This window comes from Mobula hypostoma, chromosome 9 (assembly GCF_963921235.1).
Source record: "Mobula hypostoma chromosome 9, sMobHyp1.1, whole genome shotgun sequence".
Lineage (NCBI taxonomy): Eukaryota > Metazoa > Chordata > Chondrichthyes > Myliobatiformes > Myliobatidae > Mobula > Mobula hypostoma.
Window position 1 is genome coordinate 43,889,997 of NC_086105.1, and position 26,391 is coordinate 43,916,387.

General features: G+C 39.9%; 1 protein-coding gene across 1 annotated transcript; it reads right to left on the bottom strand.

Moving 5' to 3' along the window:
* Positions 1–2,973: 2,973 nt before the first annotated feature.
* On the bottom strand, positions 2,974–12,828 carry si:dkey-42p14.3 (EF-hand calcium-binding domain-containing protein 10). Its single transcript, XM_063058189.1, has 4 exons — positions 12,683–12,828; positions 8,319–8,474; positions 8,142–8,232; positions 2,974–3,133 (listed from the first exon to the last, which is right to left on the bottom strand). Exons 1-4 carry the CDS (start codon positions 12,783–12,785, stop codon positions 3,088–3,090), a joined length of 396 nt encoding a protein of 131 aa, XP_062914259.1. The 5' UTR covers positions 12,786–12,828; the 3' UTR covers positions 2,974–3,087.
* Between the last annotated feature and the right edge of the window lie 13,563 nt (positions 12,829–26,391).

The following is a 26,391-nucleotide window of genomic DNA, read 5'->3' on the forward strand; positions in this document are numbered from 1 at the left end:
GACAAACCTCACATGTGGGACCTTGTCAAAGGCCTTGTTGAAGTCCATGTAGACAACCTACACTGCCTTGACTTCATCACCTTTCCTGGTAACTTCCTCAAAACACTCTACAAGATTGGTCAGACACGATCTACCATGCACAAAGCCATGCTGACTATCCATAATCGGTCCATGTCTATCCAAATACTAACATATCTGGTCCCTTAGAATACCTTCCAATAACTGATGTCAGGCTCTCCAGCCTAAAATTTCCTGGTTTATTTTTAGAGCCTTTCTTAAACAGCAGGACAACATTGGCTATCCTCCAATCCTCTGGTACCTCACCTATTGCTAAGAATGATTTAAATATCTCTGCTAGGGTCCTGCAATTTCTGCACTTGCTTCCCACAGGGTCCAAGGGGACACCTTGCGGATTTGTCCACCCCAATTTGCCTCAAGACAGTAAACACCTCCTCCTCTGAAATCTGTATAGAGTCTATGAAGTTGATGCTGCTGTGCCTCAGTTCTGTAGACTCTCTGTCCCTATCCTGAGTAAATACAGATGCAAGAAATGCACTTAACATCTCCCATGTCGCTTTTGGCTCCACACATAGATTACCATTCTGGTTTTCTCCCTCCTCTCCCCTCACCTTTTAAATCTACTCCTCATCTTTTTTCCTCCAGTCCTGCTGAAGGGTTTCGGCCCAAAACATTGACGGTACTCTTTTTCACACATGCTGCCTGGCCCGCTGAGTTCCTCCAGTATTTTGTGCGTGTTGCTTGGATTTCCAGCATCTGCAGATTTTCTCTTGTGATACCATCAACATTGTCTTTTCCCCAATTTAGAAACTCAACCCAAGGACCAGACCTATCTTTGTCCATATTTACTTTGAAACTAATGACATGATGATCACTGGATTCAAAGTGTTCTGCTACATGAACTTATGTAACCTGCCCTGTCTCATTCCCTATTAGCAGATGAAGTATCGCACACTCTCTCATTGGGACTTCTATGTAGTGATTAAGGAAACTTTCCTGAACAGATTTGACAAACTCTATCCCATCTAGTCCTTTTACAGTATGGGAGTCCCAGTCAATATGAGGAAAGTAAAAGTCACTTTTTATAACAACCTTATGTTTCTTGCAGCAGTCTGCGATCTCTCTACAAATTTGTTTCGCTAAATCCCATGGACTGTTGGGTGGTCTGTAGTATAGCCCCATTAACGTGGTCATTATCTTTCTTATTTCTCAGTTCCCAATCTAACGCTGCACCCATAACATCTCACTAGATGAGATCTCCAATCTGTCCTTGTTCAGCACTGTTGTGACATTTTTTTGATACCCATCCTCTGTTAGTCCCTCCCACTCTGTCACTTGTAAAACAATGAATGCCAGAACATAGAGCTGCCAGTCCTGTCCCTTTTGCAACAAAGTCTCACTAATGGCTACAATATCACACTTCCATGTGTATGCCCTGAGCTCATCTGCCTTTCCTACGATACTCCTGTCATTGAAATATACGCAGCTCAGAACATTAGTCACACCATGCTCAACTTTTTGATTCCTGATTTTGTCTGAGGTCTTAAGAAGATCTGTCTCCACAACCTCTCCACTATCTGTTTTGGCCTTCTGGTTCCCAATTCTAGTTTAAACATCCTCCCCACCCCATGCAGCATCAGCAAACCTTCTGGCTAGTGGCGGGTGTTGTGTGTGTGTGTGTGTGTGTGTGTGTATGTTAAGCTGTATAATCTTCCTATTTCTGGTCTCACTCACGCGTAGCATGGGTAGCAACACTGAGATCATAACCCTTGAGGTCCTCCCCTTTAACGTAAACCTAACTCCCTGAACTCACTTTGCAGTAACTTGTCACTCTTCCTACCTATGTCGTTAGTACCTACATGGACTACGACCTCTAGTCGTTCACCCTCCCACTTAAGAATCCTGAGGACTTGAACCGAGATGTCCCAAACCCTGGGAGGCGACGAACCATCCAGGAATCTTGTTCTCATCCACAGAACTTCCTTTCTGTTCCCCTAACTAATGAAGCCCCTAGGACCACAGCTTGCATCTTCTCTCCCCCCCCCCCACCCACCTTTCATTCAAGTCACAGAGCCAGACCCACTGCAGAGACCTGACCACTGTAACTTTCCTCCGCTAGGTCATCCCCCCAACAATACCCAAAGTGGTGTAACTGTTGCTGAGAGGGATGGCCGCAGGGGTACTCTGCACTGGCTGTGTAACCTCTTTCCCCTTCCTGATTGTCACCCAGCTTCCTGTGTTCTGGTCCTTGGGTGTAACTACCTCTCAATATGTCCTTATCTATCACCCCCTCAGACTCCCAAATGAACCAAAGTTCATCCAGTTCCAGTTCCGACTCCATCATGTGGATATACCACAGCATATCCAAATGCTTCATAAATGCTGCAATTTTACCCACCTCGACCACTTCCCTTGGCAGCTCATTTTACATAGTCACTATCCTTTGTGCAAAAAAAAGGTGCATCTCAACTCAAATTCAGAAGACATCATCTTTTACGTCCAAATGACATGCAATCTGGTCTTGTGATTGTTGCATCCCACTAATAAATGGAAGGAGACCTACTGCACGAAATGGTCAATGTGTACACCTTCACTTGTATTCTTTACCCAATTAAGAGAGAAATTTCAGTTTTTTAAACATGTCTTCTGGGTAGCTTTTCAGTATTTTATTAAATTAGATGAGGGAGAGTAAGAACAAAGTGTCCAAAGTTCCATGCAGTTTGACTGTTTGAAGAATCAATTTATCTATGCCTACTTATCATTCATGCATATTCTTTTGTCTTGCAATGTCATATTGGGTCAATTCTATATCGCTCTGAACCACAGCAGTAGTTGTCAGACATTCAAATTGATCAAGGTACCTCTCTGAATTTTCACACTGGAATGTGCATTAGATAGTCCCCTGACACAGGGTTCCAATAGAAACCAATAATAATGTTAACATCAAAGTCATGGTAAATATTATTTATTCAAGTACATGTAGCGAATATTATTGTTTGTCTCAATCTTACACTAAACATATTGAGATGAATGTTTGCTATGTTACTCAGTTACAGTGAAGGTTTTTATTTATCCAGCTTTGTACGGAGAATACATCTTCATTAATCCAGCTTTCCTGATAGCATGAAAAAAACAAATATTAGTTCTACATTGTGTCTGGTGGTTATTGTTTTCAGTACCTTTTGAGATAAGTAAGTAAGTTTTAAGAGCTCTTGAAAGCACCAAGGTATCTTGAGCGGGGTTACTCTGAGTTAACAAAAGACTCATCTTGGCTGCTCATGACTGCAATATTCCACCCTATTACTGAATACATATACTAAAATAAACAATTACCATATAAAAGCATGGATTTTGCTGATGTTGGCCTACCTTCTATCCAGTGTTACCCCACACCCAGCCTAACCAATCTAGATACAAATAACATTCTGATAGAAGTGCCTCTCAGTTCACCTTGGGCATTCCTATCTTTTAAAGTTGCCAAAGTTTTTTAGTGTTGATCAATGTCTCTTACTTTTAAATATTTATAAATTAAAGGACATCTAAAACATTAAAGAAAAACAAATAATTAGAAAGGAGATAGTTCCTTCCTTTCTTTGCCACAGCCTTTAATCGCCATTGAAGGCACTTAGGTTACCATTTAAGCATTGGGATGAACCAGTATAATTTCTAGTAATGTCAGCAAATGACGATCTGCTGCTAAGCTCCATGGGTAAACAAGTGATAGACCACACTGTTAAATATGTCACTAACAGTGAGTACATTTGACAATACTGTACAAGCAAGGACATTCTGAACATTTGCATTTACTCATAAATTCCAGGCTAACAATTCTAGCTTTACTTTTACTATTTTACGGCCATTAGTACAGCTAGCAAACTGCTACACCCAAACTCCAGTGGGCTGTGTTCAGACCTAATCTTCAATGCTCTCTATGTGGACCTCCGAATCAGAATCTGAATCAAGTTTAATATCAACAGCATATGTTGTGAAATGTGTAACTTTGCAGCAGCAGTACATGATAACAGAGAGAAAAACAAAACTGTGAATTACAATAAGTTTCTATTTATTAAATAATTAAATAAGTAATGAAAAAAAAAGAAATTTAAAGAAGTACTGAGGTGGTGTTCATGAGTTCAATGTCCATTCAGAAATTGAATTAGATGACAGAGGGGAAGAAGCTGTTCCTGAATTGTGGAGCGTGTGCCTTCAGACTTCTGTACCTCCTTTCTGATGGCAGCAATGAGAAGAGGACATGTCCAGGGTGATGGACGCCACCTTTCTGAAACACTGCTCCTTTAAACTAACTTGGATACTGGCTTGTACCCATGGTGAAGCTGGCTAATTTTACCACTCTCTGTAGCTTATTTTGATCCTGTGAAGTAGCAGCACCCGCCCTCCCGCCACCAAAGCAGCAGCCAGTTCCAATGCTCAGTATATCTGTGGAAATTTGCGAGTGTCTTTGGTGACATACCAAATCTTTCTCTCTCGGATTGTGTGATTTTCCTCCAAGGAGTCTGATATTCGTAAACATCCCAAACTCATTTCAGTAAGTAAATTAATTGGCTACTGTAAAATGCACCTCATGTGTAGTTAACTAGTAGAATCAGGGGGAAATGGACAGGGAGAATACAATGGGAATAAGATAATATTACTGCCCTTAATCCTCAGTTATTGGCATGGACCTGTTCGGCAAAAGGACCTGTTTTTGTGCTATATGACTCTATGACTCTGAAAAAGTATAATTTTTTTCTAAATGTGTAAAGTGTTAACACTATCAATAAATTAACAGTTTTACATTTTCATAACAAAAGATTGCCATTTGGACTTCCGTTTCTATTAAAATGCAAAGCACAATACTTTTCTTAACTGAAATATCAAGCATCCAGTTTATAAGATACTAAGTTCTGGCAAATTGCTAAAAATAAGGCAACATGTTAGCTTAGCTGCTCCCATATTCTTTTTGGTTTTCACAGGGAAAACAAACAACGAAAATTATGGACAATTTCTCCCTCAAAAATAAATGAAGAGTGAAACAAATCATAGAATCTCTCAAAATTCTCATTGTGTGTATTTTAAAATCATTTTGGTATTTTATGAAATCAGCAAATGTCACTGGCAAGATCAGTTGCTCATCCCTAGACGCCATGAAGGTAAAGGTGGTAAGCTTCTACTTAAATTACTTAGACTGTATAACTAACGTACTCCTATCGCATCGTAAGGAAGAAGGTTCCAGGATTTTTGACAGCATCTAAGGAAGAGAACTCGGAAATAATGGTGCTCCCATAGCTTTTGTGACATGTGTCCTTTTACATGATGGAAGGTGTGCTCAAAGAAGCCTTAAATCTTTATCACACAAGGTCTATAGGAACAGATCGCCAGGGACTTAACAATTTGTTTGAATCATTTTTTTTCTAAAATACCTATATGATATATTATTACACATATTGAATTACATAAGCAAAAAAAAACAATTAAGAGAAAAAATCTGCAAGCCCAAGTATATTTAACATTAGCATGTTTCCCAGATTGAAAATTCAGATCTAGATTCAAAAATATCTGAACTCTGAGCAGGTGTCACAGATTGAAAGACAGTGAATGTTTTTCTACTGTTTTAAAAAGATGTAGGCGAAAAGTGGGTAACTATAGGCCAGTTATTATAACGTCTGTAATTAGGGACAATGCTGAAGCTATCATTAAGGAAGAAATAGCAAGACATCTGGATAGAAAAGATTCCATTGGGTAGACATAGCAAGGATTCATGAAGAGCAGGTCCTGTTTGAGTTCTTTGAGATTTTAGAGGGAACTGATAGATGTTGTATACATGGATTTCCAGAAGGAATTCAATAAGGTGCCACATGAAAAGCATTCATGGAGGATGCATGGAGTTGGGTGCAATCTATCAGCATGGATAGAGGAAAGAGGATTGGTTAACCAATAGAAGGTAGACAGTTGGGATAAATGAGTGTTTCTCTGGTTGGCAGTCAGTTGTGAGCACTGTTTTCTTTAAGCCGCAGATGCACGCTGCATAATAACTGAAATGCTCCCACGCACATAGCCTTTGTTGCCACGCAGCTGTAATTTTCTCTTATAAGCCCATAATATAGAGGAGCAGAATTGGGCCATTTGGCCCAACGAGCCTGCTCTGCCACTTCCTCTCAACACTAATCTCCTGTCTTCTCCCTGTATCCCTTCATGACCCGACCAATCAAGAATCTAATATAATCTTCTTATATAACGTTAACATTTAAAGTGCTGTGCACTTTTCAGGCCATGTAAAAATTTCCTGCTCAGAGCTATGGTTGGTTCATGTGTAAAAATAATTAGAGGAAATGTTAGTCATGAGCAGAGTGCTGCAGGGGTCAGTGCTGGGCTCACAACATATGCAATATACATTAAAGGTTTGGGAGACGGTACTGAGTGTAGTATATCTAACTTTGCTAAAGGCACTAAACTGAGTGGAAAAGCAAGTTGTGCAGCTGACGTGGAGAGTCTGCAGAGATATATAGATAGATTAAGTGAGTAGGTAAGGGGCTCCTGTTGTGCAGAAAGACTTGGAAGTGCTTGTTCATGAACTGCAAAAGGTTGGTTTATAGGTGCAACAGGTTATCAAGAGAACAAATGGAGTTAGCTTTCATTGTGAGAGGAATTGAATTTAAGAGCTGAGAGGTTACGCTGCAACTGTACTGTGTACTGGTGAGGCTGCACCTAGAGTACCGCGTGCAGTTCGTGTCTCCTTTTGAGGACAGATATACAATCTTTGGAGGTGGTGCAGTGGAGGTTCACCAGATTGATTCTGGAGATGAGTGAGTTAGCCTATGAGGAGAGATTGAGTCACCTGGGACCATACTCACTAGAATTCAGAAAAATGAAAGGGATCTTATAGAAACATATTAAGTTATAAAAGGGATAGATAAAATAGAGGTAGGAAAGTTGTTTCCACTGCAAGACAGACTAGATCTAATGAATATTATCTCAAGATTCGGGAAAATAAATTTAAGATGAAAATGAGGAGACACTGCTTTTCATAGAGAGTAATGAATCTGTGCAGTTCTCTGCCCAAGGAAGGAGTAGGGACTATTTCATTACATATATTAAAGACACAATTAGATGGATTAGGAGGGAATAGCAGGGAATAATGATTTATGAGGAAAAGGCAGGTAGGTGGAGCTCAGTCCATTGAATAGTGGAGCAAGCTTGATGGGCTAAATGACCTACTCCTGTTCCGATTTCTTATGTTCTTAAGATATCAGCCACACTGCTGTAGAGAAGAAAGGTCAAATATGGTTCCCAGCATAGTCTGTTTACCGATGGATCCAAAGGAGATATTTGATGCCTAAAGGGCTCAAGATAGGAGATTGGCAGAAAAAAAATCTAATTTATGACATTTATTTAATTTCCTTTGCAGGCACAACCAGTTTCTTCCTTTGACCCCCATCACCCAGGACATGCCTTCTTCTCATTGCTACCTTCAGGAAGAGGGTACAGGAGCCTGAAGGCACACACTCAATGACTCAAGAACAGCTTCTTCCCCTTTACCATCCAGTTTTTGAATGGACATTGAACCGATGAACACTACCTCACTACTTCTTGCAGTATTTATCTAATCTATAATAAATATTTACTGTAATTGACAGTTTCATTATTATGTATTACATTATACTGCTGCCACAAAAACAACAAATTTCCAGTAATATTCTGAATTTGATAAATTAAGTCTCCATATCTTTATTTCCCTATTTATAAAACCATTTTTAAAGATTAACTTTCTAGTTCCTTTTGCATTTTTAGACTGAATTTTACATAATCTCATCACCTTTTCATTGTTCTCTTTTCAACACCATAAGTAATGTAAGACTTCAAAAGTATATTTATCCATCTACACATATCTTTTTCTAATTGTTGAAGCGAAAGAACCGACAGTACCAAGAAACTGACAGATTTAAGAGACACAATGTGATTTCCCATATAACAGATACTACCATTGGACAAAGCAGCAAAATATTCTGTATTTCTATTCTGTATTTCATTTCTGCATCACAGATAATAATGGCAACATCTTCAACTTCTCACAGATAATTTAGAAGTTACTTGTGCGATCCTAAGAGCAAGACTTCTGTACTTACGCCTCGGATTTGAATACTGCCAGGTGGATTTTATTGTCATAAGCACCTGATGGCACCTTTGCAAAATCCTTTACTCCAAGGGTTTTCAAAGCTGAAATGATTCCAAACAGAGTAAGCGCTGAGCTTCAAAGTTTCACAACAGTGCAAATCATAGAGAATGGGACATGAAATCCATACCTTCTGTGTACTGCTTCAGAGTTATATACCCTTGTTTTGTAGGATCCAAAATCCCAAATACAGCATCCAAATTTGATTCATCGAACAAGCAAGGGTAATTTGTTTGAGTGTTTTTGGCAGCCTTCAATTGCTCTACTAAAAACTCCAGAGGCTTAGCTGCAAATATAAAACCATATTTAACTAAACAATAAGAACTGCAGTTCAATCAACTATGTTACTGATGTTCCTCAAATTAACTAAATTAAACAAAAATAAATAAAATAAGGTTTTATAAGAACCAGGTCACAAATTTAATGGGAGGGAATCATATTTTATAACACAATCCTAACTAATTTCTATTGGTCAGCCACACTTCTGCCTTTTTATTCAATCATCAAGAGGCATCACACCAGTCAAACCTTATGTGAGGTTAATCCTCATTTGGTGAGGTTGGTACATTTTATTTTAAAGGTGTAAAGGATTTGTTTTATTAATCTTTAGAGAGCATTTTCCATACTCTTCTATAAGAGGTTGCAGATTCTCCTCCAGTGTTTAAAGGGCTCTACTTATTTGTAGCTGCTGATTTTGAACATCTACTGTGGAATGCATTGCTGGATCTACGATGTTCTTGTCCACCTCCAGTACTGGATGTAGCCTGTTGGAATGATTGGTTCAGGAGCCTGCTTGTCTTCCATGTTAGTCACAAACAAATGGTTTTCACCAGAACATTGTGTTCTGTCATGGACAGAACACCGGCAACAACTATAAATGGTCCTGGCGTAGGGTTTCGACTCGAAATGTCAACGGTACCCTTTGCGGAAAGATGAACTAGAAAAACTCATACTCTCTGGAAAGATTGAGGGGAGAAAACCTAGAGGAAGACCTCGGCTTATGTACATCAAAAGCATAGCCAGGTGGCTACACATCGAGGAAATGGAAGTCATCCAAAAAACTAAGGATAGATCCATATGGGAAACCATGGTCACCAAAGTCTGCATCGGATATGGTACCTAGACAGACAGACAGACTCTTCTCCATAGATGCTACCTGGCCTGCTGAGTTCCTCCAGCATTTTGTGTGTGTTGCTCGGATTTCCAGCATCTGCAGATTTTCTTGTTTATAAAACTTGCTGATGTTTTTGTTTCTAAAATAGGAGACCTCTGCTTGGTTTTGACTCAATATAAGTTAACCAAGTAAAAAAAAGTATTTTTAATCTTCTACAATTCTGACTACTCTAGGAGTGCTGTGCCACACATAACCTGAAAGGAGTTGTGGCGAGGAGCTGGCACTCTGTGCTGGGCTTCATTAGGTTCAGTACGCTCCACAAAGTGAATTGTCCCTTCTTCAGTATGCCTTTCTGCATGGGAAAGGCACACTAGGATTCACAGGGAATCTATAACATTCAGTGATTGTGATGCTATCAAGTTGACGGAGCAGCTAATCAGACAGAAGACAACTTGCAGATGACAAGTAGGAAAGTAAAAAAGCACTTATTTCACCTAAATGTTCAATTACCCTTGAGAAGGCAAGATCAAGTTTGACATGTTTTAATCTCAAACTTTATCTCACCACTGGCAAAATTCCAGCAGAATGTTATTCTATTGTTCAAGAGAGTAGCAAGGACAAGCCAGGAATATAGGCCAGTGAGCCTGACTTCAACCGTAGGAAGGTTATTGGGGGGAATTCTGAGGGACAAGATCTACCATCACTTGGATAGTCAAGGCCCGAGCAGGAATAGTCAGCATGGTTTTGTGCATGGGGATCACATGTGATGAATCTTTTCGAATTTTTTTTAGAGCCAACTAAGGGGCTATATGAAGGTAGGGCAGTGGATGTTGTCTGTATGTAATTTAGTAAGGCATGATAGGCTGACCTGGAATGTTAGGTTGTGTGGGATTCAGGGAAGCTAGGAAGGGGGAGTCCAAATTTGCTTGATTATTGGACGCAGAGGGTGATGGTTGAAGGTCAATTCACATCCAGGCTATTTATGTAAATGATTTGGATGTGAACGGACATGGCACAATTAGCAAGACTACTTACGATACTAAATTAGGAGTTCTTGTTGCTAGTGAAGTAAGTGACGATGAATTGCAAAGAGATCTCAATCAGTTAGGGAAGGTGGAATGGAAATAGCCAGGGCATCAAAGGTTATGGTGAGAAGGCGGGGGAGTGGGACTAAATGGGAGAATGGATCAACTCATGATAAAGTGGCAGAGCAGACTCAATGGGCCGAATGGCTGACTTCTGCTCCTTTGTCTCATGGAAATGAATTCCAACAGCTAAGTGTGAGGTGATGCATTTTGTACAATAAAGCCAGATAAGATTTATACAGTGAATGGCAGGGCACTGATGAGTGTTGTGGAACAGAGAAATCTGGGAAGACAAATGCACAGTTCACTGAAAGTGAACAAGTAGACAGGATTTTGAAAATGGCACTTAGCATGCTGCCCATCATCAGTCAGGATGTCAAGTGTAAGCGCAGGGATGGTATGTTGCAGTCATATAATTTGTTGGTGAGACTAGTTGGAATATTGCGTACAGCTTCAACTACCATGATACAAGAAAGGCATTGTCAAACCGGAGGGGGTGCACCAGAGATTTATGAGGATGCTTTCTGGACTAAAGGGCCTGAATTATAAGGAGAGTGCCGCCATACTAGACCTTTATTCTGTGGAGCACAGGAGAATGAGGTTGACCTCACAAAAGTTTATAGAATCATGAAGGGTATGGATAAGGTGAATGACATCATTTCCTCAGGGTTGGGGAGTCCAAGACGAAAAACCACAGCTACAAGAAAAACAGGGAGAGACTTAAAAGAGACCTGAGGAGATAACTTCTTTAAGCATTACTCTATGACTCTAATGGGATCAAACAGGAGTCTGAAATATGCACAATTTTAAAAAAAATGCTTTTAAAGCCATGAAACTTTCAAATGGTATTCTAAGAGAATAACAAACCTCAAGTATAATTTAATAATGTGAGAGAGATTGTTCAATAGCAGACTTGGTGCTGGGATAGGATAAGTGTGATGGGTGAGGTAGGGCTTTAGGCTGTGGTGTTGAGTGCTTGATGCTAAATTGTGGTGGACAAAATAGAGCCTGGCATTGAATGGTTGAAGGTGGGTGAAACGGGTGTTAATGTGATGTTGAATGTGTGTAGATTGGTGAGAAGTTTGGAACAATGTGGAGAGTCTTACTGGGAGTGGCATTAAAGGAATGACACTAGGATGGGGTAGTTGAGGTGGTTGACATGGGGTGTGACAGAGGATATCCATGCTGTTAAAGGAGATTTTAGGGTGTGGCGTTGACAGGCTGGTGTTGGGGTGGGGTAGCTGAAAGGTGGCAAATTAGGGTGTGAAGTTGGTTGAGATGATGCCGGTGTGGTGGGTGAGGTGAGTGAGAATGTGTTTGGGTGGGGCTTAAGAGCTGATACTTAGATGGTGTACATGCAGTGGGTCAGACAGGGTGTTAGGGTGTTGCATTGGAACTTCGATGCTGGGATGGAGTGAGTTGGGCATGACAAAGGATGTGATTTAAGGAGTTGATATTGGATGTGGTAGATGAGGTGAGTGGTATTGAGAACTCAATGTTGGGGTAAGGTGGATGCAAGTAAGTGAGGGATGCCAGGCTATGGTTTTGAAATGAGATGGATGCAGTGGGCGAGATAAATTCAGGTGGTTTGTTGCAGTATGGTGTGGGGTTGTGGGCATGGGACTGGTGTGGTCGATGAGGTGGACTGAAATGGGGTGAAGTGGGATTTTGACGCATGATGCTGTAGTGAATTCAGGTGGGATTTGGAGGGATGCATTGGCTGAGGAAGAATGTGGTGGGTGAGATGGGGTGAGGTATAATGAAGACGGAAAGGGGGCAGGTGTGATGAGCAGGAATGAGGTGGGGAAGTTCAATGAGGTGGACCGAGGAGGGTCAGGTGGGGAAGGTGTGATAAGAAGGGATGAAAGGGTGAGGAGGCAGGAGCAAGATGTGGAGAGATGTTATGTGGAAGGATGAGGAGGAATGAGGAGACAATTAGATGAGAAGAGGAAGAATGGGAATATGAGGATGCATGAAGCGGGATTGGGATGAGGAAGAATGAGGCATTAGATGGCATCAGGAGGATTGAGGGGTGAGAAGGAATGAGTGTAATTGGGGTGAGGACAGATGGGGATGAGGAGAAATGAGATGAAAGGAGGAAGGATAATGAGATGAGATAAGGAAGGATGAGATGAGATCAGCAAGGAATGCGAAGAGAAGAGGATGGGATGAGGAGGATGAGGAGGGTGAGGTGGGTTGAGCTGGTCATGACTGAGACCGGCTCGGTTCCTCCCCCGGACCCTCGAGTCGACGTATTCCTTATGCCCAGGGCTTCGGCCACGAGTGTCCACGTACCCGGCCGGTGGTAGAGCAACATGCTGGTCAGACTGTCGATCAGCTCCAGTATCTGGTGCTCCGCCAGGTACTCCAAGGCCTCTTGCTCCCGGGAAGACGCCATGCCGTTGTTGCTGGGTAACGGATCGGAAGCTGAAGGATGACGCAATGTCCGCTCATGGTCCCCACCCCCTCCCGGACGACGATGAGCAGTTGTTTCCCTCACAGCCGGCGGAATGATGGAGCTTTCAACGCCCCCGGAGAGTCGGAATGTTAACCGGGCGCCGGTACAGGCGGCTGGGTGCTGGAGGTCGATTCCGAGCGTCCTCTGAACTTGACCCGTGGCCGATGCATAAGAGTCGGGGTTCTTGGAGTACCTGGGTCCGGTCCATTGGCAACTCTGGTGCCCAGTCCGAACAGTGCCGGTACGAGTTGTTGGAGCCTGTCAACGAGGGATCTTCGGATCAACCGAATGCGCGACACCTCGGGTTTGATACAGCAAGCGAGGAATCCAGTGTGCTACCAATCAAGCGTCCAATGCTTCTCTGGTGTTAAATGACCAAAGGTACATTTCTACCCCATGAACTATACTGGAAAATTAAATCGAAGGATAACCATACCGCTGCTGCAGACTATTCCCCCAAAAGGATTTCAGTCCCAATGAATTAAGGTGACGAGGATTACAGTGGTGTGCACTATAAAAAAAATCAGCTTTTTAATCGGTAAAAGATTACAGCGAGTTCGTTACAGGCAGATTGGCTGACTACAAAGACAGGTGGGAAAGCAGGTTGCCAGGTCAGATAAAGTGGGCAAAACAAATCTCGGAGTAGAACGTACGAAAAATCAAGAACAAAGCTAATATGTAGACATAGAAATAATTCGCAGCATGAATGGTCAGATTGTCTTTTATTGCAGAAGGGAGTGAAGAATGAAATCTTGGAAGTCTTGGTATACCTGTGAACAGCCTACAATCTTGGCATTAAAGGCATTTCAGAGCAGCTTTACTAGTTTGATGAATGCTCTGTGACCAAAATCTTAACTTTGTTTTTCTTTGCACACAGGTGCTGCCTGAACTGCTTAATATTTCCACCATTTATTTTGTTTTATTTCCTCAAATGAAGGGGTTGACTGAAGAAACATTTGAATACTTGGGGCTTCTGCTCAGTGTTTAGCACAAACAAGGGATTCCAGGAGGGTTTGACAATGTAGATCCTGTGATGATTCCGCTGAGAGTACCTGAAAGTAGCAGCTTATTTTCAGAATAAGGGGGTCATCCATTTAATGCACCATTTACAATGAGAGGGAATAATTTTCTGAGGTTCATAAATCTTTGGTATTCCCTACCCCAGAGAAATGTGAAGGCAGAATCAATGAAGGCTGAATTTTTGCTCCACAGGTACGTGAAGGGTTAAAGGCAACAGATAGGGCAGTGGAGCTTTAGCCAAGATCAGAGTAGTTGTGATTTTTTAGAATGGCAGAGTAGGCTTGAGAAGCAGAGTGACCTCTTACCTGTAATGTTCTTGCCTCTTATATTCCTGCCTTTGGATTTTTTAAAGTTATATCCTCGTTTGTTGTGACCCCAACTGCAGCTATTAAATGTTTCCATGAATGATGCAGTAATCATGGGAGAGGGCAATAGCTTTTATGCTTTACTATCTACTGCTTACTGGGATCAACTGGCATTCTGTATGGTGGTGCACCATCAGGTGCATTCTTGAACTTTACAAAGCCCTAATTATCTTATTATTCTCTAATTATAATTCTGGACCTGTTAATCACGGAGATTGCACTTATGCACGATGCCAGATTTTGTCGCTGGTAGGCTTAGTTGAATCTTGCAGTGTGATTTACGTCCAGAAGTGGTGATTAACTGTTAGGACATTTCTCGTGCTGCATGACTATTGTCCATCGGGCTGCTCTCAAGTTGGGTCAGTTCATGGGATTCTAGCTCTGCCCTGGCCCATTTCAGTGAGTGTCATGCCTTTTTTTTATGTTGGCATTTTGATCACTGTGACTCTGTTGTATCTCCTCCTGTATTGTTTCCCCAGAATCATTCTGGAACATTTCCCTTTCAGGGTTTGTCCTCCCGTGGTTTGTCCCACACAGCTTTTGCAATGTACTTTTGAATACTGTCTTGCTGTTCTCTCGTCTACTATATCTTCTTATGCTTTCAGCTGTTTATTGTCTTCCCCACTGAGGCTTTCCTTGTGCTGCTTTTTCTTGCATCTTTTTGCATTCTACTGCCCTGACTTCCTGCACATCTCCTGTTTCCATGCTCTCCTGGTGCTCCAAACTTGCAGACTAGTATGTTCTTCCTCCCTCTATCCTACTGACTTGATTGATTCCCAAGAAGGCTGTTTTATTCTCTCCATGCTATGAGATGCACGTACCCTGCTGGTAGCTCAGATTCAACATCACATTATGTCTTTAGAGGTAATCTATTCAGCTTTCAGATATAAATCTATTAATATTAGTGGTGGGGTGGAGATACGTTTCTACCAAAGGAGGTGTAAGGCACCTTCTCTCTGCTAGCTTGCAGGTCACCCTTGGGCAACCTGCTTAGCCCCTATCAGGGTCACATAAAGCTATGGGAGCAGGTGGTGAATGATTGTACGAACAGCCGATGTATATCACAAGTCCTGGGTATGAGACCACTGATGCCAGGCAGGCAATCTCTGAAGAGTATTGATAATGGTCGGGGCCACCTGCCTTGTAAAGACTATGCCCAGGAGGCGGCAATAACAAACCACTTCTGTAGAATTTGCCAAGAATAATCATGGTCATAGACCATAATCACCCAAATCATACCTGACACATGATGTTGATGCATATCAAGTAAATATAAAAGGTAAAGTGCCTTTCAAAACTGTTAATTGTGCAGTAATTTTTATTTCTTTGAAAATAAGAGTTAAGTATATATTTACAATTGAGAGACTGTGGTCAACTTTACAGATTTCACCAGCTGCTCCTTAATCTTTCCCCTTCACTTAATCAGTCACCATTTCCTGTTAACCTTGGCATATGAATATCAGATTTTACTTTGACTATCTTGGCAGTGATGCCACACACCAAATTGGATGAAGGTGTGGCATTGCCAAATGCCTTTCCAATCTTGCTATTACGTTTGTAGATGTAGAGGGGTTGGGAGGTGATGTAAAAAAAGACAAGTTGTTGTAGTGCATTTTATAGAAGGGACATTGAGTATCAACAGTGTGCTGGTAATGGAGAGAGTGCATATATAACTTTAGGCCTGTTAGGGGTGCAATTTGATATCATATCTCTTAAGTAGGTCACTTTTCAATACAGAACCACTTGTGGTTTGTAAAGTGCTCAAGGATTTTGTGACTATTTAAAATTCCTCTACCTGTGATCATTTAAAAATCATGTTTCATGTTAAAATCTGAGATTGGAGATCACCCTGTTATTGAAGGACTCCTGGATCTGACAGTTCCAATTACAGCCAGGCGAGTTAAAGAAGGAACAATCAGCCACAAATTAATAGTACAGCAACTTGTGAGCAGTATTCACAATGCAAATATAGCCTTAAACATCACAATTTTAGAAATATTGTAAATGACTTTTCCCTAGTCATAAAATACTTTCATCAAGTTAAGACTTTTTCTGCATTTTCTACAAAACACTTCTGGGAATATTTCAGGGGAAACTAAGATTGTGAGCAGAATGCTCCATCCAGTGGCATAACTTGGAACTGAGAGCTTGCAAGTTGCCCAAAGGTCAGTGATGGCTGATGGTAGAGAGGACTTTTGACACTACAGTTTAATAAAATGGCATTGAGTGTGAGACATGGTCTTTAGCAGAAAGCAATAATTAACGAGTAGTGAAGAAATCAGAGTAACAAGATTGTTGTTCATTTTCTTACATTAAAATTTAACACACAAGATAACATCAAACCTGGTCTTTTGCCTACCACATGCTGTGTATACTAATTCCATATGTCTGTGAAGATGCCTCTTAATGGTTGTTATTGTTCCTTCCTGCATGGTCTCTAGCAGCCTATTCTAGTTGCTGGGTGGAAAAATGTCTATTTTATGGATAAATGATTGATTTAATAGTAATTTCAGAATTACATTGCTTAAAAAAAAACCCCTTGAATTACAATTTTAATATTTTTAGGTGAAAGACAGGAAGTTTGACAGGACTGCCACTTGATCAAAAATGACAGCCAGAGAATTCAGAAGCTATACCAGTCTGATTTATGATTTAACCATTCATAATATTGCTTTGATAAAAGTACTATATTTTAAGACTATATTCAACTTACACGGCTTGTTAAAATTTCTTATTTTCAAGATGTTGATTGAGTCCCAAATGGTGATAATGGAAACACTAATGAAAATTAACAAACAACGGGTCAAAATGCTGGAATACGAAACACACAATTGATCAGCGGTTACACAATTCCAGGATTTTAACCTACCTATCAGTACTTTTGGAGTACCTTCCCTATACAGGTGGACCACATTGAATGCTACATTTCATCAATAAAGGAATGATGTAGAAAGATCTCTTCAAAAACAGAAAAACAAAATGGTTGAAATACAGAAAACTGGATCTGTTAGTTTCTGTGAAGAAACTTTATAATTTTGTGTTATCTTTAAATAGAACAGAATACAATAAGTGGGTAACTGAAATTAAATCATTAGTTTGATAGAACATTTTCTCACTTTTGTAATTTCATTAAACACATCACATATTTCAGTTCTCATAGTCAATAGCCACCACAGATGGTAGGAGAGTCTCAGGCCAGAGGACACAGCCTCAGAACAGAGAGGCGTCTTTTTAGTACGGAGATGAGGAGGAAAAGAGTGAGAGATTGGTGAATCTGTGGAATTCTTTGCCACAGGCAGCCACAGAGCCCAAGTCTTTATGTATATTTAAGGCAGAGGTTGATAGATTCTTGATTGGTCAGGGCATGAATGGATATAGGGAGAGGGCAGGAGATTGGGGCTGAGAGGAAAAATTGGATAAGACATGATGAAATGGCGGAGCAGACAATGGGCCAAATGGCCTAATTCTGCTCCTATATCTTACGGTCTTATATGTTTCATCATTTTGCAGACTCCAACGAACCTGATCAGTATTTCCAGCAATTTAGAATTTTGTTTACAGTGAATAGAGTTAACCTGTGGGCCTTTTGTCTGTGAACAAGTGGGCAGTTTGCCAAAAGAACACAACATTGAAGGATCATTGCAGACAGAAATGATTTCCATGACCTGCATCATGCCTTGTTCCAATAACTTCATTGGTTAAGCTGCCTTGTTCAACCTTTTTTTGCAAAGGAAGCAGTTGCCAAGTGGAGTTCCTTTAATGCTTTTCCCAAGTCGCAGGAAACGTCCTCAGCGGTATGTCAGTCTTGAGCTGCAATCAGTTTTACTGCCTTCATTCTCTTTATTCTCTAGCTTTTGTTAAAACTTTGTATGGTCTTTTCTGAGACGCTCATTAATATTCATTCAGCATATCATGTGTTGAAAGGTGTTTCTAATTAAATACTGTACTAGGATTCTCAGCTCAAACCTAAATGTTCCCAACCCAACAGTTGATGGTGAGAACATTTGGTAAACATTTAAAGGGTGTCCTGGTAATTTATAACTATCATTAAATACACCCATTCTTTATACTTTCCGTCACAATTTTAATAGCAAATAGCAATCTTCACTCCTGCTCACATCCATTTTGCCTCCAGACCACCTGTTGACCGCTATTCTTCTATGACCTTACCCTTTTTTTTTGACGTTCCGGACTGGTTTTCCAACTACTTAGGGAACCTCAATAATCTGATTTAAAAATCAAACCCCTAATTAAACATTTCACTGATGTTGCCAGTATTCATTCTATTTCGAACTGTGAAAATCTCAGGGGAAAACAATGGCTGCTGGTGAGCTCCTTACAATTTAAAAAAAATGTCTGTGATTAGGATTAGGATTGTGATTGCAGTGGTGATTTAATACCTAATTCTGTTGTGAAGATACTTCTGCTTGAAGTGACTCTCCAACACACCAGATTTGCTTTAGCTGATATAAGGGTTCTATATTAATGACAGGTGGATTACAACACTGAGTCTAATAAATAAATGTTTACAAAGGCATGCACATTTTGATTTCTGAATTGTATTTGCTAGAACCCACAATACAATGAAACTTGAAACAGAATTGAACTATAGCAGCAGCTTGGAGCGTTAACGTGGTTGTGTGAGCATTTGAGGCAGGGTTTGGGGATTTGGTCTAACAATAACTTGTTTCTACACTTACCAATGTGGTGTACTTGTACATATTGAAAGTAGGAAACAAGCCATTCAGCGTGTTTACTATGTGTTGGGGGTAGTGATGAAGTTTACCTTCTAAGGCCCAGTGGCCTGTCAACATCAGAGAGGTCCACCTGTGAATAACTGCTACTTGTCTTTAGCTGAATGTCTTTGCAAATACAATTTTGAGCAGCTAATAGATATTGGCTACCTAAATTGTTGGAGACATGTTACTTAATTCTAAGCTTAATTAAGGATTAAATATTAGGAACTCCAATAGCAGATGATTCATTGAACAGGTGGTGTTTATTTTGATATACCTGTTGATTAAACTACTAAAATATGTTGCCAAGGTTACCATGGTCCTTCATGAGTCTGCCAGGATAACATCATTCAGCCTCCGGGTCCAACATATTATTCTCCGTAACTTCCGCCACCTCCAACGGGATCCCACCACTAAGCACATCTTTCCCTCCCCCCCTCTCTCTGCATTCCGCAGGGATCGCTCCCTACACAACTCCCTTGTCCATTCATCCCCCACATCCCTCCCCACTGATCTCCCTCCTGGCACTTATCCGTGTAAGCGGATTAAGTGCTACACATGCCCTTACACTTCCTCCCTTACCACCATTCAGGGCCCCAAACAGTCCTTCCAGGTGAGGCAACACTTCACCTGTGAGTCGACTGGGGTGATATACTGCGTCCGGTGCTCCCGATGTGGCCTTTTATATATTGGCGAGACCCGACGCAGACTGGGAGACCGCTTGGCTGAACATCTACGCTCTGTCCGCCAGAGAAAGCAGGATCCCCCAGTGGCCACACATTTTAATTCCACATCCCATTCCCATTCTGACATGTCTACCCACGGCCTCCTCTACTTTAAAGATGAAGCCACACTCAGGTTGGAGGAACACCACCTTATATTCCGTCTGGGTAGCCTCCAACCTGATGGCATGAACATCGACTTCTCTAACTTCCGCTAAGGCCCCACCTCCCCCTCGTACCCCATCTGTTACTTATTTTTATGCACACATTCTTTCTCTCACTCTCCTTTTTCTCCCTCTGTCCCTCTGAATATACCTCTTGCCCTTCCTCTGGGTCCCCCCCCCCTTGTCTTTCTTCCCAGAACTCCTGTCCCATGATCCTCTCGTATCCCCTTTTGCCTATCACCTGTCCAGCTCTTGGCTCTATCCCTCCCCCTCCTGTCTTCTCCTATCATTTTGCATCTCCCCCTCCCCCTCCAACTTTCAAATCCCTTACTCACTCTTCCTTCAGTTAGTCCTGACGAAGGGTCTCGGCCTGAAACGTCGACTGCGCCTCTTCCTATAGATGCTGCTTGGCCTGCTGCGTTCACCAGCAACTTTGATGTGTGTTGCTTGAATTTCCAGCATCTGCAGAATTCCTGTTGTTAACATCATTCAATCAGACTTAAGGCAATGGAGTACAAACTGCCATCAGGATTCTGATTTAGATTGTGTTAAAATGACAGAACAGCATTTTTCCAGTGGTCAAATGAAAACTACAGTAAGAACAGGCAAAAGATTAGAAGTAAATGCTACAGTGTGTAACAATTTGATCTGTGGCTTCACAGTTCCAGACACCCAAGTTCAGTCCAGACCTTGGGTGCTATGTGTGACGATGTGGATTAGATAATTATAATTTATTAGTATGATTATGTTGTGTGACAAATTATTCATTATGACAGTCACTAACATAAATAAGGGCTTTGATCCTGATAAAACTCTTGATGGGGGCATAAGATATAAAAGATATTACATATTTAAAATGTATTTCTTTGATGTGGAACTGACACTTGGATTATGAATTAACTTTCTGTATATTAAGTTTACTTTGCAAAAAAGGTACGAATAAACTGAATATAAGTTTTAAAATGGAATTTTAATTATGTGTGGTTTGATTTATACTTAAGAATTGGTCTGTGATTTAAACTTTGCATGCACTTTCTCTCTCTCTCTCTCTCTCTCTCTCTCACATAATACACACACAATAATATTGTAGGTGACAAGAGCATGTACAAGTTTCCACGTGTTTCTCGGGGTATCTGTCAAAATTAAGGTAATTACTATTCATCAAGGCATATTATCATAGTCCTGGCCTCTATGGGGAATCTCTGTACATGTAAGGAAGTCGCATGATTTTTTTTTGCACATACTAAGTTTCATATGCCCATCATTAATAGATTATCTTCCTTGAAGTTGAGTGGATCTGATCAGAGTACAACCAATTTCTGAGCTTGCCTGAAGAAAAGTATTCAAAGTTAAACTGATGTGGTTCATACTGTATATAAAATAGTAAATATGGATCTGAATACATGATCAAATATTAAATCTATCTGAAACAAGTGGTTGTTATTATCAATTTTGGTTCCAAAAGTTGTACTTGTACTTAAACTTGCAAAACTGTTCTGTCCATAATCACAGTGCTCACTCACCTGGATCTTTATCGTCAGTGTGTGCCCTGTTGCCACTTGGTTAGCAAATTGACAATTTAGATCTTAAACAATTGTGGCCTATTTAGAATAGAATAACCTCCAGGAATCAACATGATGGCACAACACGCTCTCAGCAAGGCATGCGTAATTTCTTTTGCAAATTGGAACACTAATGCTACATTCAGCATCTCAGGAACTGACCCAAACACTGAAGCTCATTGTGCATTGACATAAAGTTCATGAAAGAAGAATGAACACTAGTACTCTTAAGCCTCAAAGGCCAGGAGTACCTTTCATCTCAATTTTAGGATTATTCAATGCAAATCACACACGTTGGATAGTAAGTAGGTCACAACTTTGAACATAGTTTCATGTAAATTTATATATATTTACACTACGGTGGGAAATGCTAGAAGCTGTTTTAGAACTGACCGAGAATCACTTATATTTTGCTCAGTTGCAATGATCATCTTGAAAGAATTTCTGACTGTTACAATTAGTTCAAAAAATTCCAATTTGTAGAAAGAGGACTATGAGTATACTTTATATGTAACTTAGTAAATGTATCCATTTGCCATTGATAAGCATGAAATTCAATACTTTTACACAATTTCTGCTTTTAAATCCATGATTTTGAAGAACGAAATTTAAACTTTTATTAAGCATGGCTGCAAATTAAAATGCCATATTGTAATAAAAATGCCATATTGTAATAATGAACACTAAAATAAAATGCTGCATGTGGAGGGGAAGGGGTGGGAGAGAGGAGATGGAGAGGGTTAGGGGGAAAGAGAGAAAATGAGCTGCAGTGTAATACGGAAAAATGATCACAGTGGAATGCAATTGAGGGGACATTCAGTTTTGAAAGGCCTGCCCTGAAAGCTTTCAGAGTGGTAAACAGTATTATGTTTGTTAATATCATTGGATACCGTAATCAGGATTGTAATTCAGCTTGTTTTCCAAACCTTGGCCCTTTCAGTTCAGAAATTTAAGCTTGGCATAAACTATGCACAGCATACTTATCAACAGGTTTAGTTGCAACAGATCATTAGCTGGAGACTTATTCCAATGAATTGGATATTCCTCTTCCTAAAACTAGACCGCAGAATGTTTGCAGCTTCAGATTATTTACCTGCTTATTGTTGTGGAGCTGACAGACACAAGCTATGCTATCAACCTAGTTCGCTTTATGGTTAGAACAAAATTAATTCTACTCAAACTAAACTGTTCAATAACATCTATATTCAGAAGAATTTGGGGTGACCTAATCAAAATTTATCGAATGGTGAAAGGCCTTGATAGAGTGGATGTGGAAAGGATGTTTCCTATGATGGTAAAGTCTAAGACCAGGCAACCCAGCCTTAGAATTGAGGGGCGTCCTTTTAGAACAGAGATGGGGAGGAATTTCTTTAGCTGGAGAGTAGTACATCTGTGGAGCTCTTTGCCACAGGCAGCTGTGGAGGTCAAGTCTTTATATATATTTAAGGTAGAGGTTGAGAGATTCTTGATTGGTAAGGGCACAAAGGGATACAGGGAGAAGGGGCTGAGGGGAAAATTGGATCAGCCATGATGCAGTGGTGGAGCAGATGCGATGGGCCAAATGGCCTAATTCTACTTCTATGTCTTATGGTCTATAGCCATTTAACTTATAATGTTGTAACAGTGACCACTAACTAACACACCTATTAACATTCATAAAGAAGCTCTGAGAAAATGTAGGAACAGAAGCTTGCATTTGCATCTTTTTTCAACACCTTGTGAATGAAGTGCAGTTGAAAGGATTGAGAGTTTCAAGTTCCCAGCAGTGCACATCAGCAATATCCTGTCCTGGTCCAATGATGAAGATATCATGACCACAAAAGCTCAACAATGCCACTGCTTCATCATGAGCCTATAGAATTTTTGCATGCCCCCTTGACCCTCACCCATTTTTATTGATACACCAAAGAAATCATCAAATTTGGATGCATCACAGCATGGTAAAACACTACAATGCCTGTGACCACAAGAAATGCAGATGAGTTGTGGAAACAACTCAGCATATCACAGAAACCATTTTCCCCTCTATGGACTCTGCACTGCTCACTGCCTTGGTAAAGCAGTCAGCATAATCGAAGACCCTTCCCACCCCCACCGGTTAGAAAATTCAAATGTCTGAAAGCCTATACAACCAGACTCAAGGACAGCTTCTATCCCACTGTTATAAGATTATTGAACAGTCCCCTCTAATGATAAGATGGACTCTCGATCTCACAATCTACCTCGTTATGGCCTTGCACCTTATTGTCTGCACATTCTTTGTAACTGTGACAGTTTATTCTCTGATCTGTTATTGACTTACTATAAACTACTGTGCCTCAATGCACTGTTGTAATGATCAATATGGGTAGTATGCAAGACAAGTTTTCCTAACAACATGCAACAATAATAAGACCAATTTATCACTACAGGTCAGAGATCCTAGAACTGGCATTATGACAGGTGAGCAAATTTGATTTTCACATCCAAATTCCACAACAATGAACCGATGCAAAATTAAAACCATATTTCATCACTCTCAGTTGCTGACTTTATCTTCACTTAAATGGCTGACGAAACATTTTCTCACTCGGGTTCAAAAACAAATTCACTAACAATTGAAGGAAGTCCATAAATTGTAGTAAAGATGCAACAGGAAAGTGTACTTCTTAGAAACATATAAATTATTTTTTTTATTTACAAAGCCTGTTACAAAACAAAACAAAAAAAACATCCCTCACTAGAGAATATCTCCAGGCTGGGTGTTGAACCATGGCAGTGTCAATCAGAAACAAAGTTTGTTCAATTTATACGCCATTGAATTAACTATTTACAGCTATTCTAGACACCATTCTGTTAACAATACCACAAAGATGAAGATAGGCATGGAATGAACACAATCATACTGCTGGAGGAGAGGTGGTGGGTAGAGAAAAAGATGGAAAGTGCACAAAGCAAAATGAAAGTGTGTAGTGTATAAAATTCATTTACAGAAAAGCAACAGTTACAGTATGGCACAGCTGATGAATTTTTACATGCTTTTGATATCTTTGAATGGGAGATGGGTAGAATTTAAATCTGCAGTAGGAAAGCACAATGAGGCAGGTGCAAAATCTTATCTGTGCAACAGCAGTATTAACTCACCCATGACAGACCAGCAACGCAAAACCCACAGAGTTTTGTCAAAATGCCATGGGTCAACAGTGCAACAAAAAAATAAGGTGTAAATAGAAAAACTTTTTCCCCAAGAATTCACTGAGATTCAGCAATAATATAATGCTGTATAAACTATTTTCTACAAATTTTTGATCAGCTTTATATACAATTTCAATACAAAAGAAGGCATACAGTAATCTGCTGTCTCTTTATGGCTGACAGGTTTATGCATTGTGTCCATGATTTGTACTGGTAAAATATACAATACCAAGGCCCACAACATGGGCAACTACTGACACGTTATAATTACCAAACTGTCCCCTTCAGTCACGGACTTTTCTTGCATCACACTATCCAGTAGCAGTTCCTGACCAACACACAGTCAGTTTTAAAAGGAAAGTTTGTATTTGTGACAGACCAGCATTATTTTTAATATATTTATATTTATATATTTATATATAAAAATTATTCTAATTACTGGGAATTCATTTCCCACCCCCTGTAGTTTTATAACAACCCACAATAAATTAGAAAAATTAAAATACTTAAAAGCTCCTAAGCTAATCATGACAAACATTTGTGCAAAAATAACAACAGATATGTACACAATCTTCAGTCTAACAAAATGTACATAGCAAAAATTCAATCCAAATTTATTTAAAAAATATATAAACACACAACTTCTGACATTCCTAAATTCTATTTCTGAACCTATCTTGGCCAGTTAGAGCATTAATAAATTGATAAATCATAAATTAATGAAAATTAATATTAACAATTAAATGAACAACTTTTTAACTGTGTGGATGGTGATTAGCCTAAGAAAAATAGTTCTCTGTGCTGCAACTTCATTTCAACAGTCTCTGCACACCAGCTTTATTTTGTTACACAGAACAGCCTTCACTTTTAAAATACCACTATTAAAACCATAAAAATCCATTCTTATTACAGGAAAGTCCTTGTTTACTATAATCCCTGCTTGTTCTTTTCTAATTGGGAAGAATCCATCACAAAATAAGTGCACTTTTAACACTGAATAATAAGACATCATTAACACTTCCTATGCTTTTGTCTCAATTACCTCTCAATAGTCCCTCTGCAACTTCACTCATTACATTATCACACTAGAAAACTCCATTTTATAATACCTTCCGATACAAAGCTGGTGACAATCCAGTTTCTGCCACTTGCCTTTTAACTTAAAAAGATACTCTTTCAAATTTCCACCTCCACTAATTAATGAAACAAATTTTGCTATTTGCAAAGATAAATTCCATTTGAAAAGCTTTTTTTGTATTCATTTTGCTGAAGTCTCTACACAGACATGGAATTATAAATGGAACAGTAAAGCATAAGAGCCAGTAGAACAAAGATCAGGTATTTTTTCTTGAACACTCTGCACTGTGAAAGTCTACCATGTCACAAAACAACATTTTGATGAAAGCCGGTATCATTTATATTTTAAAAAAACTATAGGGATACAGATCAGTGTGATCATGTGGGATTCAATAAATCCTGCCAATTGTCAAAATTTTAAATAAGATGAGGTAAAATATGATTTGATAGGTTTGAACTTTGTGTACATATCAAGTCAATTTAGATCATAATTAACATTAATTATCTTTTGTCAATGGAGAGGGGATAATCATGATTACCCTGGCTTTTATAGAATCCGGCATATTGCATTACTGGGCAACCCTAAACCACCACCAAAAGGACAAGTGATAAGTGATACAATTCAAAAATCACCACAAGGTCATTCAGCCAGCATTGCTCGTAGAATGGGGCAAAGGCTGCTCAGAGGTATTGACTAAGATGGAGGCTACTTCACATCTTCGGAGC